We start from the raw sequence: 13155 nt of genomic DNA on the forward strand, positions 1-13155 counted from the left end.
GGATTGGGGAACAGAGAATATGTCCAGAGGTCTTTATAAGAGTCGAGGGCCAACCGCACACATGCAAACATTGAACACACACAAGACAGCATAGCCCGGGCACCTGGGGTCGTGACATTGCCATTTAGGCCGGTTCCCCTCGTGGTACGTAAGGCGCGAGGGCGCCTCCCGCAATCAGGCGATAATTGAACACGGAGGCTGCAGGAGGGTAGCAGCACGAGAACGACGATCCAGATTGCGCTTGATTGCTGTGGCCGTTGTGGCATGAAGGGCCCTTGGCAATGCTGGCTTGTGATACGCCTGCGCGGTCCCAGACGGGGCTAAGATGGCCTGATGGTTGTTCGATCGGCGGAATCCGATGGTCTTCGAGCCGGGGGACAACATTCCCCCACCCACCTACTCCAAAATGACAGCCCCATTGCGACGTCTCCGTTTCCTCCCGCCTCCGCGAATTTAAGACGGGGGGCACTTATGCCACTTCTTCTAGCGCTTGGTCTACCCCGACATTGGAACACTGCAAGTTTGAGACTCGGCTTATGGTCGTATGGTTTTTCTGAATGCGAATCCCGGGGAAGCCAGAGCTGGCAGGCTGGCAGGCTGGCAATGCTGGACAGAAGCTGGGGGAATGGCGCTACGGCTGAGTCAAGGGTCTCTCTCGGTCGCGGCCATCAACCTTACCCGGTAGCGCTGTGCGGGTTGGACAGGACTGCATCGCTAGCATCGAACCATTTTATGATTGGGCACGGGAAGAATTGGACGACAAATGAGCCAATCAATTTACATGATCCCCCAATCCAAACCTCCTCTGTCGAAGATCATTCTTGGGACCCGAGCTGCCAATGTTACGGATCGCACAAACCGCCTCTTGGAAGGCAGAAACTGTTTTATTAACAACCTCGAATAAAACGATGGTGCACCTGGATAGGACGAGTCTCTCCATGCTCGTCGTTTGGCTCTCTGGAGGATTGCTGATCTCAGATAAGAATCATACGAGCAAAGCGAATCCGAGTCAGTCCCTACCGGACCAAGATGCAGGCAGCCCCTCCATCCGTCGATGCTCTCGATCGATCGACGCTCCGCCACGATACCCGAAAAAATAAGCAATGAAGAGTCGTTATATTGGGATGCAGCATAGAAGTCGGTCAGAGAAAACTTGACATAGGGCTCATTATTTCTATGCAACTGCGACTCATCATCTCATGCCAAACTATGTGCCCCACTGCCATGTCGAGCCTTTCTCATCGGCAGGGTCGGACGTGCAGGCTAGGTGCTTTCCAATAGCATCATCGGCGGATACGTGCATCACAGACGTCCCATCGCACTTAAATCGGCGGGGTGTCCTGATAACATGGTCTCCATGGTCTCCGTCCCAGACTCAATCAGAGGACGAGCAATGCCACAAGCCAAGCCCAGGAGACCAAGCTGGGAGGTCAGGAGTAGGAACGCGGGGCTGCCGTTTGCTTTGAGTACTGAGCAAAAGGAGCCTGCCTGGAGCTATGCCAGATGCAAAGTGCGGCCCGCGACTACCGCCCATACTGATTGCAGAAAATGCAATTGGCTCTGTTCCGCCCAAGTGACAGCAAAATTCCCAAATTAGGCCACCGAGCAATTCATTGACCAATCGGAGCGTATCCCATCCATCTAGTCAAGTTGATACTGATGAAGGCAGCGTAGCCTACCGCGGTGTTGAGATGGGTTTCTTGGGCCAGAGGTGGCCCGTGTGTTTTCAGGGGCTTTGACTGGAACGTTTCACCTTCGAATAGCCGCCCACAACAGCTGTCAGAGTGCGCGAGGATTGTTTGGTGATACCAGCTGCGACAACTTCACCCCTGAACTTCTGAGATCAATCCTGTGGACTGCAAATTCAGTTTTACTTCCACCATCCATTGTCACTCTCAAATATATTCACCGGCAGTGGGTCATTATCATCACCATGCCTGACTTCACGGACCCAGCCGTCTTCCCGTCCTTCTATGAGCTGCCCAGCGATGCCGAGATCGCAAGCGCCCCGCCGGAGGGGGTGGAAGCGGCCGCATGGTGGATGCTGGCGCAGGTCAAGGTGAACATGACCCTCACGAAGCCGACGCTGATCGTGACGGACCGGCGGGGCCTGGACTTCGCCGTCACGTTCGAGGACCCGAGCATGGACCTGAAGGGGTACAAGAAGGGCTACACCATGGTGGTCCCGCGGGCGCAGCGGACGGACCGGGAGGAGGGCAAGAAGGCGGTCATGAGGATAGAGGCGCGCGACTGCAAGTCCGTCCAGGTCAGTATCAGTCAAGCTCCAAGCTGACAAGGAAACATGCTAATGTGCGAGTAAAGGTGATACCGGCGAAGATGGAACACTTGATGGAGTTGGGCCAGGTCTTGGACATGATGGGAGGGGATAATGCGGAAGGCAAGGAGCAGAAATGCGGAGCTTGCGGCAAGACGGAAGGGACCCTTTCGAAGTGCACAGGTTGCGGAACCGTGAGGTATTGCAGCAAGGTGAGTGATAGTGCCTACAGAGCATTGGTCCGAACTCAGAGGCCATTGAATCGACGGATCTCTGTGACGAATTGTGAGAAGTGCTAACGATGGGGTTGCGAATAGGAGTGCCAGCTCAAAGGTTGGAGTGAACTTGGGCACAAAACCAATTGCAAGAGCTTAAAGGCCATCAAAACAATATGGCCCTCATAGAGCAGCTTTCGATGTTCCAAGTCAAACGCCTAATTCAATTGAAAACCATAATCAATTAGAACACTGCCTAAGGCAACGGCCATAGAAGCACACAGTGGTTGCCTGGTGGTCGCAGTGATTCGTGGTTGCTGGAAGAAGTCACGATCGAGTAATGTCATGCCAGAGCTGCATTGGATTCAATCAACTGACAGCTAACTGCCCACCTCGTATTTTAACACAACCTTGGCGCCACTGATAGCAACAGGTCTTCAAAATCATTTCTCCACGCAACATCATCAAACTGCATTGTTCAAGTTACGATATATCATTCGAGCTTCAAATCGTTATTCCCAAAGCCAGTCAAAAAGACGTTGTTTACAGGTATGTCTTGTCCTATCGTTGCGGTTGTTCCAGGATTTTTGCCTGTTGTTGCTGTAGGCGACGCTAACAACTGCATCTGGCAACCGCTGCATCACGTGACGTGCTACTTTGCGGGGAGCTCCCGTCGCTTCGAGTCGTGCCCAGCCCGCGCAATCGGCTACGCCTTGAAACTCCTTCTGGACGATGCAGCTGCAATTGCCCTTCCGCAAACCCATAGCGTCCTGGTTGCGCAAGCTCGTCACCAAGATGTCGTCTCGAAAGCAGGTTAAGGGAGAGTACATCGAGACGGTAAGAAATGAACTGCAAAATCCCCTGTAATTGTTTAAACGGCTGATCGGATTGTTTAGGACACGGGCAACAAGGTGTCGCGCAAGGCCAATTTGATAGGAACACAGCACATCATGCTCGGAGGCAAGACCGTCATCATGGCCGAGGCCATGGTCCGCGGCGACCTGACGCGCACCGTCTCGGCCCAGGGCTCCTCGGGCGCCGCGCCTCAGAGCAATACCTCCATCTTCATCGGCCGGTATTGCTTTCTGAGCAGAGGGTGCTGTTTGCGCCCGCCCGGTCGCATCTACAAGGGGTCAGTTCGCAGTTCATTTTAGCTCTCTCTCTCTCTCTCTCTCTCCTTTTCATTGCTACGTTTTCATGCCTGCCAAATTAGCCAGGCTTGCCCGCCCGTGGCCGTGCCTTCATACTTGTCTTGTCAACAATTGGTTCTGACATCCTGGAACAGCGCATTTACCTACATGCCGCTCCGCATCGGCGACCACGTCTTCGTGGGCGAGAACTCGGTGGTCCAGGCCGCCACCATCGGCAGCCACGTGCACATCGCGGCCAACGCCGTCGTGGGCGAGTTCGCCATCGTCAAGGACTACGTGCGCATCCTCGAGGGCACCGTCGTCCCCGCCAACATGGTAATCCCGAGCTTCAGCGTCGTCGCGGGCCAGCCCGGCCGCGTCATCGGCGAGGTCCCCGAAGGCGGCCATGAGCAGTTCGAGATGCGCGAGATGTACAAGACCGTCGGCAACAATATACCTCCTCCGGCGGCACCGGCTCAGTTGCCGGTGTAAGAACCGAACTCAAATTGAAGCCGAGAAGGAAGTAAGAGACAGAGAGCAGCGCCCGAGGCGGCAGCGCAGTTCTTTATCTGTCGGCATACGAGAGAACGTCGCCGACATATCAACACAGCGGCAAACATTCTGCATTTTTCTAGATACCCGAGACGAGGACAGTTTAGCGTTGGGAGAGGGCGTGAGGTTTACACGCGGGGAAGTGTTGCGCTGGCCCGAGATGCGTAGAAGGACATGAAGACTTGAACGAGTCTCTTGGCCAGCGGTTCTCGAAAATGAACCGAGTTCGTACCGTTTGGCCCCAATGCAGTCCAAATGATACCCCGACAGGTTGGCGAAAATTGAACAGGACTGGAGTGTCGTTGGAAGAAGCACATGGATGTGGTGGTTATTGCAGTCCACAATCTGGAGGAAACAATACTATGAGCGAATCAACAAGAGCAACCCGTTCATGGAAGAAACTCTACTTTTCAGTTTACTGCTGATTGGTGGATGCTCCAGTTTGGCGACGCCATGACCATAGGTAGTCAAGTACGGCATTTGACGAAACATGGGGAACCAGGACCTCCATGGCCAAAATGAGATGGTCTATCTATCGTTGGTTCCGGGGAGCATGAGGGCCCTTCTTTCTATGATTCATGCGGTATCGAAGATCCTCATCTTCATCGTGTCAGAGTCTGTTTGTTGTGTGTGACTTGGAACTGACTGGTAGTGTTCGGCCACTGTCCAATTGCCCATTTCCAGGCAGGCGGTCGCGTGGCGACACCACGCATGCCAGCCATGTGTTTCTGGTGACATTGGCGAAGGCGGGCTATCCATGTGCATGCGTCGTACCTGCAGGTGTGTGATGTGGTGGTGGTGGCGGGGATCTTTTTTTGTTTCCATTTCCTGCCTTGCAGCGAAACCAATCGGCGTATTCCATGACCACCCCCTAGCAAGCGGGAAAGTTTAACATCATCAGCGATGTGACGCCAAAGAGGGACGGAGGTTTCCAGGCAAACGCGCCGGCGCTGGAAGTTAAGTTGTATTGCGCCCAGAGCCAATTAATCAATTATAGTTGGAAATATCCTGAACTCGGGAGAGGGGATTGGCAGCTCTCATCTTGATCAGAGTTTCGCACCGGAAATTGGGCCAAAACCTTGGACTTTCAGGCGGTTTGGAAACACATCAGCGATGTCGGGCTTTTCGACCGGGAGGTTGTGGTGGCTTCGGGGGCTGACGGGCGGCTTTCGGTTACTGGACGAGAGCAGCCACCGATCTTCAGGAGACCGGGAGGGCGGCAACTTCGGCAATCCTCGACATCCTGATTTGATTTGATAATGGATGGGCACTGGGGCGCTCACGCTTGCCTTGACACAGCCAGTCAGCGAGTCAGTCACGGGGTTTTCCCCTTCAGCGCCGTCACTGACGCTCCCCCCGGCCAAGGAACAGGAACAACTGAATAATCTTGGAAGAACTCGGGCGAGGCCAATCGCGGAGCCACACGAGACCTGTGTATATTGTAGAGGGGCCTCGGTAGGCGCGCCCAAGGGCGCCACATGATGACAGCCCCTTTCTCCTCTCGGTCGAGTTTGCAAGACGCCTTCCAATGGCAGCCAAGATCTTGCGAACATTCTGGCGCCATCGTTTCAAGAAAGAGCAACCCCCGGAAAATCCGCCGCGGGTTTCGAACAGGGTCCAGGCCAGATGGGGAGGCTAGGCACAGGCACATCAGAAACCGGGGTGCCGGCTGCCTGGGTCGGCTTGCTATCGAACTTTGTTGTCACCCTGGAAGGCGGGAAGGAGATTACCAGAGAAGCCAATGATCGGGAGGAAAGTGGCAGGAGCATGTTCGCCTTGGTATAAAAAAGTGCTTCGTCTCATCTCCCAATCCTCCCGATCTGAGATACCATCATCCATCATCACTGTATAGTCCCATTCCTTTACATAGCCACTATTTCGAAAATCTCTAATATCGGCGTCCTCTTCCAACCACTCTTCGGGTTCTTTTAATACATACACTTAATACCTCAACTCAACCCAACTCCCACATTCACTCGTTCCAACCAACCACCCCAAACTTCAAGATGCAGTTCCAAACCCTCGCCCTCGCCACCCTCTTCGCCGCCCTGGCCGCCGCCGCCCCGCAGGCCCAGGAGGACGCCGCCGCCGCCGCCGGCGGTGCTCCCCAGCAGCAGCAGCAGCTCCTGTCCAAGCTGCCGAGCTGCGCCCTGCCCTGCCTGCAGGACGGCTCGACCAAGGTCAGCTGCGGCGCCGGCGACTTTGGCTGCATCTGCAACAAGATGGACGCCTTCACCCAGGCCGTGCTGCCGTGCGTCTCCAAGGCTTGCAAGCCCGAGGACCTTTTGTGTATGTTCTTTTACCCTTTTCTCTGTCTCTTGTTCTCGTCTCCGTTCCCGTTCCCGTTCCCGTGTCCCTTTTGGAATTATCCTGGCGCCAGCAACGGTAGCTAACCAGACCCCTTCCCTGCTCTCTCAACAGCGATGCAATCCGCCGCCGCCGACATCTGCAAGCAAGCCCTATCCGGCGCCGGCGCCGATACCAAAACCGCCGCCAGTTCCAGCACGCCGGCTGCGGCCTCTGCCACCAGCAGCAGCGCCGCTGCCAAATCCTCCGCCGCTTCGTCGTCCACCGCCGCGACAGCCCCCTCTGCTTCGGCCTCGCCCAAGGGTCTCGCTGCCTCTTCCCCAGCCGCTTCCGCCGCTGCATCTCCCTCGGCCTCCGCTTCCGGCTCCAGCCCCGCCAACGCTTCGCCTACCCCCAAGGCGGCCGGCGCTTCCCGCGCGGAGGCTGGTGTCGTGCTGGCTGTCGCTGCCGCTATGGCCATGGCCCTGTAAGCAAAAAAGAGGCTAACCAACCCTTAGCACCACCCATTTCGCAATTCGACATGGAGAAGCGGAAAACGAGGAGTTGTGAGGAATCTGGAGCAGGTAAATTCGACTCTAAGCGGCAATGGGGTTCATGGAAAATAAGAAAAGGAGTTACTTTACGAGCTGGTAGATATTAATACAACATCTCTTCGGAAGCGTAGCTGAAACAACATTGCTGTCATTGGATGCACATAACGTAGCAAAACATCTGATTGCCAATGCTTTTCCAATAAAATGCAATGCTCTGCTTGTCCCAGAACCGACTGTCAACTGTACAGGTAAAGCAGCCGCCGCCTAAGTCTATGAATTCTAAGGTATCGATGATCCAAACGCTAACCGTACTGTTTCCCGTAGATTCGGGTCGAAATAAAAATAAAAGATATCATGCGTATGTGTGCGTGTGTATGCGCCGTGTTGAATAGTTCCTGCCCGATGCCACCAGGAGCGGGTAGTAGTGCCCGTTGTAGATGAGCTTGTGAATGATGGGCACGCTGTCGCAGACGTGCAGGTACCGCCGCCGGCTTGCCCTCGGTGTGCGCGACAAACTGGAACTTGCAGAAGTCCTGCATCTCGTTTTCGTCTTGTTTCATTCATTCCACATTAGCTGCTCTCGCCCATACCAGACGTAGACGCTCAACCCAAGGAAAAGTGTCCCAGCGCCCCCTGCCCACCCCCGCAGAATGCGCCGTGCAGGTCCTCGAGCTGGGCAAAGTGCTCGGCGTATGCGTGCCCCTTGGCGCGCTCCGCCTCGGTCTTGACCCAGTCCCAGCCCGACGCCTGCTGCTCCGCCCGGGCCTCGCCGTCCGTGTTGCCGACGACGGGCTCCGCGGGCGAGGCCATGCCGCTGCCCGCGGGGCTGACCCAGCCGTCGGGCCGCTCCGGCAGCAGGCCGCTCGCGCCGATGATGACGGCCGGGTGCACCGTCAGCCGCCCGATCTTGAACACGTACTTGCTCACCGCGCTCGCGTACACCTTCTTCTCCCAGTCCTGCTCGGCGTGCTTGCCGTCCGCGTCCGCCGTCAAACCAAAGTCCTCGGCCGCCCAGCTGCGCGGCCGCACCGCGCCCTTCTCGACAAAGTGCGTCACCATGTAGAGCCACTTGCGGTCCCAGCTCAGCACGCGCGTCCACATCTCGTACCCCGCGAACGGCCGGATCTCGCGCTTGAAGTTGCATGCGACGGCGCCGAGCATGACGCCGAAGCGGCCCTTGGCGGGCCGGTCGGGGTGCTTGGGGTCCATGACCAGGCGGGTGTGCTCGTTGTCGGCCAGGAGGCGGCAGCCGCGCGCGAACAGGTGCGAGGCCAGGTGCGAGCGCGACACGTCGAGGTCGGCGAAGTAGGTGCTGTTGGACTTGTGCAGGTTGTAGTCGACCTCGAGCAGCGAGACGTGCGTCGAGGAGATGGCCGGGTGGAAGAGCTTGTCGGGCGTGTGCGTGTGCAGCTTGCGGACGAAGATGTGCTGGATCATGGTGTTCCACACGCGGACCTAGAGATGTTCACGTCGCGTGTTAGCTGTGGGTGCGCTTTCTCGAATTGGCCAGGAGTAAGCAGGGGAGAGGGGTAAAACGTACCGTCCATGCCAACGGCAAGCTTTTCCAGTTGATGAGTACCAGGACTACTGCGATCAGGCGGCTGGTGCGACCGGGTCCTGTAAAGAAGCGGACGAGATAGTCTATCACCGCTTGCCGGCCATGGTATGTTCCATAGGCGAGGGAGGCCGTCGCGGCCGGCAGCAAGACGGGCTTCGCGATCTTGGACAGCGGCTTCATGAACCCAAAGCTGGACGCCATGATGGCCGCGCTAATGTCTCTTCTTGGTATCGGTCGGTGGTGGCGTCGTCGTTGATCTTGTCGGCGGCGGATGCTGGGTGTTGCTGCGCTCGAAGATCGAGGTCGCTCGGGCGCGCACGATGCCAAAGAGGAAGAGGACGATGACTACGCCCCAGAGACTGATGGATCGCAGGTAGCAGAGGGCCGTCGTAGCGCACTTGGTCGAAAGGGCGGAGAGGGGCGACAGAGGCATGCGATGAACGACTATTCAGCGAAGGAAGGAAGGATGGACGGATGGATGGGGGCGTAAGACGTATGTAGGTAAGCAGAAGGCTCCGTTAGCAATTGATCATGTATGATCCGATCCCCCAAGCCTGAAAGAGTGATGACAGCGAAATGGTCAATTCAGCCCTCGCACTTCCCAGCCGGCACTGCTTGTCGTTCGTTATCTTCAGCTGCAAGTCTTGTCAGCAGTAAGATCCGAATGCGCCGGGCGAATTATACTTTTTTTTTCTTAGGGCCCGAAGGACCCCCCCGAGAACAAGGGACCAGGGCTGTGGCCCAATCAGAAATTGGCGTCTTCAGCGGCTGTTTCTCTCCCGCTAGCTGTTGTACCATCCCCCTACTCCAGGCCCTTACAGGCCACCGACAGGCCGCTGGCAGGCCCCTACTGCAGGTCCGTTCCCAATACTCCAGGTCCCCACTCCAGGGAAAGTGGCCCGACCCGTCGATCTTTCGTACAGCGTGCTTCGCATACCCGAGAATCTTCATGCCGAGAATTGTCAGCGAACCCAACGTGCCGGTACTCGCCCATCCTTCGCTCTCTAAGCCGATAGGTTAAAAAAATAAAAATAAAGAGGTATCACTATTTCAAACTGTTTATACGGTGTATCTTAGCACCGCTGCTCTTCAGAGATACTCTATATTCCACCCGACAGGAAGCTCGAGCATCTCTGCCATGATGCCCTTTACCCCTCCCTGCCTCCCTCCACACCAGGTGGGTGTGCCCTACAATAAAGTGTAGGTTCGCATGCAATATTTCAGGTTTCTTCTACCAGTCTAACTTGATTGACCCTTTTGGGCGACGAGACACTATCACACCGCAAGAAAGGCAACAAGGGACCTCAATCACTCAACCTATCCACGTAATGGAGATAACACCCCTAGTCATTGAGGGCATGGCAGCATTGTTTCAAGCATCCATGGATGCGTGCAGCAACAGCCCCTAGCCTAAGTGAGCACTCAGGACACAGAATGACAGGTGCCTTGCAGCTTGTCAACGGCGGCCCACAACCTTATTCTCCGCGTCTCTGTTGGTGCCGCCTGCCCCTGAAGAAGGGCCCCCTCGAACAACATGCGAGCAACTCCTACCTGGCCAATGGCAACCCAGAACACAGCCCCATACCTACCAATAGAAAAGTCCCCTCATCGTGACGGGACTTTAGAGCAGACATCGCGGCCTCAAACTATGTCGCACCCGCGTCCACCGCAAGATGAATGAATATCCCTCCCTACCTAATCAGAACCCGCATAGCCGGATGCCTTGTAGCAAGAAAGCCGGATGCATCCGACTATACGCCATATGGCAAGAAGCTGTTTGGTGGGTTTTACCTCCAGGGGGCGCGGGTAATGGAGCGGGTAATGGAGCGGGATTGCCCGCTCCCCAACTCCCTTGCTCCCCTGCCTTCACCTGGGAAAGAATATCCCCCGTTAAGATCAGCAAACACGGTGACTCGATCGACAATGCTTCTCTAGGGACAAGTCCACACCATAAATGCAACGAATCCAGCTGCGGAGCTCTACGGCGACCAAGTTATCCAATTCATACTCGGCCTGGTATCTCGTATCTCTCTGGGGTGATTTCACTTGTTCAATCATGGTAGCAGTTGACCCGACCTGAGACGGTGCTCCAGGAACGCTCCGAGAAATAAATCTTGCCGTCATCACCAGTGCCTGATTTATCGGGCGCCTAGAACGTTGCTTCGCCCGGACGCAACTTGAGTGGAAACTGATGGTCTCTGGCCGCTTGGATGATTACCCAAGATGCCAACTGTGTCGTCAGATTTAGACGCAGCGGGACCTTGAGTCCCCCAAAGCCACGGGCTTGTAGGTGCTCACATGCGAGCAGTAGCCTACGATGTCAGCTCGCCTGATGATGTAGAGCACGCTGCAGAGTCCCCGGAAGACCTTCCCTCAGGTGTTGCTGATGCAACTGAATGAGATGCTACGTTAGTAAACCCAGCCTATGACGACTGGGCCGGCACTACGAAGGCGACAATAAAAGGTAAGATGCCTGGAACATTCATCATGTATCCCGCAATCTCGACTTCCTTGTTGCTCTCGCGTCCCCTTGACTGTGTCCTGGAAAACGTTGAACAAACCATACCATCTACTCTGGCATATTGGAATGTCACGACGCCCAATCCCCTCCGCATCTCTATAACCTTCAAATCCGCTCCTAGGTCATATTTACTCCCTCGGCCGTGCACCAACGCGGAAGATGTCCCTCGCAGAATGCGCCCGGAGGTGACGAAGCACAGCATGACCGTTCGACGGGCCAAGAATCCCCTGCTTCTTCCGAAAGGTTGGGTCGGCGCTCAGAAGCCGCCGAGCAATGCTTGCAGCAGCGGCGACGCCTTGCGGGTTCAAAGGCACATTGTCGGAGAAGGGGGTGGCTCTTGCAGCTGTCCCCCTGGTGTAGAGCGCTGGGGAAACCCTATACCATTTCCATATGGGGATGTACCGCCTCCTGGCAAGGTCCATATCAACCCTGCTGCCTCGGCCCATGCTACTACCAAGGCGCTGAAGCGGCCCTTGCTTCGGGCGGGGTTCTGGGGATACTGTCTTGCTGGTTCGCGTCGAGGATGATGCATAGTGTTTTACCTCCCGTAATCAGCTTCAACAGAGTCTGTTAGCCAACTCAGCGGACAGAGGAATCTCTGGCATGCTAGATGCAGGGCGTAGAAGGCACCGGCATCAGTGTCCGCCAGATCCGGGAGCCGCGAGGCGGCCGCTGTCTTGACGGCCTCAAAGCCATACTCGATCAAGAGGCGGTTGCTGCGGATGCATGGACCGAGCCTCTTCTGTCTTGGCCCCGAAGAAACCGGTCTCGAAGGCGCAAATGTCTCCGGGGAGGAAGTGGCCGCTCTGAGAAGAGAATTAAACCTCCTTGGCAAGGGTCCCGGTGGTAGGACTGCTCCGCGTTGAGACACTCGGGGCGGGATCTCGGACCAGTCTGATTTGGGCCTCGGAGAGAAGCTCCCGAAGACTCATTCGGTCGGTGTTTGAGGCCCTGTAGGCGTACCTGACGATTGCCAGCGGTTGACGGTTGACTGTGCCGTGAGGTAGGTTCAGCCACCTCTTTCACAGGCGAAATCCAGAGTTAACTCGTGTTTAATGATATTGATCGGGTGGAGGGCTGTTACCCTAGGTTTTGTCAAATAAATCAAATTCCATGTAGTACCTTACGAAAGCCACGCCCTTGTTCGTGTCGGGTTTTGCTCCCATCCAACGTACGATTTAGTGACCATCCTGGACGGGGTTCGGCTCCAATTTTACAAATACCAGGACTATGAGTATTCCGAATCCACCAGTCCTTTCACGAACGATACCGCCAACTGTCGACTGCCGGGAGAAAAGATTCGGGCGATGCGAATAATATCTGGTTCGATGCAATAGCGACGACGACAGCAGCGGGCGGGGAAGTAGACGATGTCAGTGTTGTCGTGCTGCCGTACCTCCGTTTCATGACTTCGGAGACCTGGAAAGAGCTTAAGCCTTTTCATCTGCGGGACGCCCTAGAGCCACTACCGCCGCCGGCGATGGCCAAGCATAGGTGAATGGCGGTGGTCTCCCGGGAGGGAGGCTCTGCCACGTGCTGTTGATCGCCATCCTTCAGGGGCCAACTTGGTCGCCTGGATGTCTTGATGATCGTATTTGGAGGCATGTGCGATTACCTCAAGTTACGTTGGGGCGCACTGGGAACCGATTGATACTGCGAAATGGCCAAAGGCGAATGGTGATTCATCGCTGAGTTTTTGAAGCGCAGGTGTCTGTCTCCGTACCTGAGGTTCTGGGCGGTAAGGAGCCTTCGACGCTTCCACATTAGCATTTCCTCCGAATAAAACGAGATTCTTACTGCACAATGCATATGTAGCTATTCGTAGGTACCATTTTGGAACACTCCGACCTTACAGTGACTTGTGATGAACCTCTCACATCTGGAGGGGAAGTGGGCGCGGGGGTGTCGATCTGATGCGGTCAAATGAATGGGCCGTTCGATATTGGGATGCGGAGTCCTTGAATGCCGAGAGCAGGACGGTGCCACTAGAATATTTAAGTGATTTGCAGGAATTAATAATGGATTGGTGGTGGCCTTATTTCTTCATCGTGTGGATGAGGACGA

General features: G+C 55.7%; 5 protein-coding genes across 5 annotated transcripts; 3 read left to right on the forward strand and 2 right to left on the reverse strand.

Moving 5' to 3' along the window:
* Positions 1 to 1933: 1933 nt before the first annotated feature.
* On the forward strand, positions 1934 to 4112 carry PG986_011335 (uncharacterized protein; the record flags this gene model as incomplete). The annotated part of the gene is made up of 4 exons (XM_066847557.1): positions 1934 to 2266; positions 3229 to 3327; positions 3387 to 3622; positions 3776 to 4112. The coding sequence occupies 4 exons, from the start codon at positions 1934 to 1936 to the stop codon at positions 4110 to 4112; spliced, it is 1005 nt and encodes a 334-aa protein (XP_066697048.1).
* Positions 4113 to 6178: 2066 nt separating this feature from the next.
* Positions 6179 to 6949, forward strand: PG986_011336 (uncharacterized protein; the record flags this gene model as incomplete). Its single annotated transcript, XM_066847558.1, has 2 exons — positions 6179 to 6461; positions 6594 to 6949. The coding sequence occupies 2 exons, from the start codon at positions 6179 to 6181 to the stop codon at positions 6947 to 6949; spliced, it is 639 nt and encodes a 212-aa protein (XP_066697049.1).
* Positions 6950 to 7615: 666 nt separating this feature from the next.
* Positions 7616 to 8771, reverse strand: PG986_011337 (capsule polysaccharide biosynthesis; the record flags this gene model as incomplete). The annotated part of the gene is made up of 2 exons (XM_066847559.1): positions 7616 to 8467; positions 8553 to 8771. 2 exons carry the CDS (start codon positions 8769 to 8771, stop codon positions 7616 to 7618), a joined length of 1071 nt encoding a protein of 356 aa, XP_066697050.1.
* Positions 8772 to 8781: 10 nt separating this feature from the next.
* Positions 8782 to 9003, reverse strand: PG986_011338 (uncharacterized protein; the record flags this gene model as incomplete). The annotated part of the gene is made up of 1 exon (XM_066847560.1): positions 8782 to 9003. One exon carries the CDS (start codon positions 9001 to 9003, stop codon positions 8782 to 8784), a length of 222 nt encoding a protein of 73 aa, XP_066697051.1.
* A 2054-nt stretch (positions 9004 to 11057) lies between these two features.
* Positions 11058 to 11618, forward strand: PG986_011339 (uncharacterized protein; the record flags this gene model as incomplete). The annotated part of the gene is made up of 1 exon (XM_066847561.1): positions 11058 to 11618. One exon carries the CDS (start codon positions 11058 to 11060, stop codon positions 11616 to 11618), a length of 561 nt encoding a protein of 186 aa, XP_066697052.1.
* Between the last annotated feature and the right edge of the window lie 1537 nt (positions 11619 to 13155).

This window comes from Apiospora aurea, assembly GCF_038362705.1.
Source record: "Apiospora aurea strain CBS 24483 chromosome Unknown utg000007l_segment0_segment0, whole genome shotgun sequence".
Taxonomy (NCBI): Eukaryota; Fungi; Ascomycota; class Sordariomycetes; order Amphisphaeriales; family Apiosporaceae; genus Apiospora; species Apiospora aurea.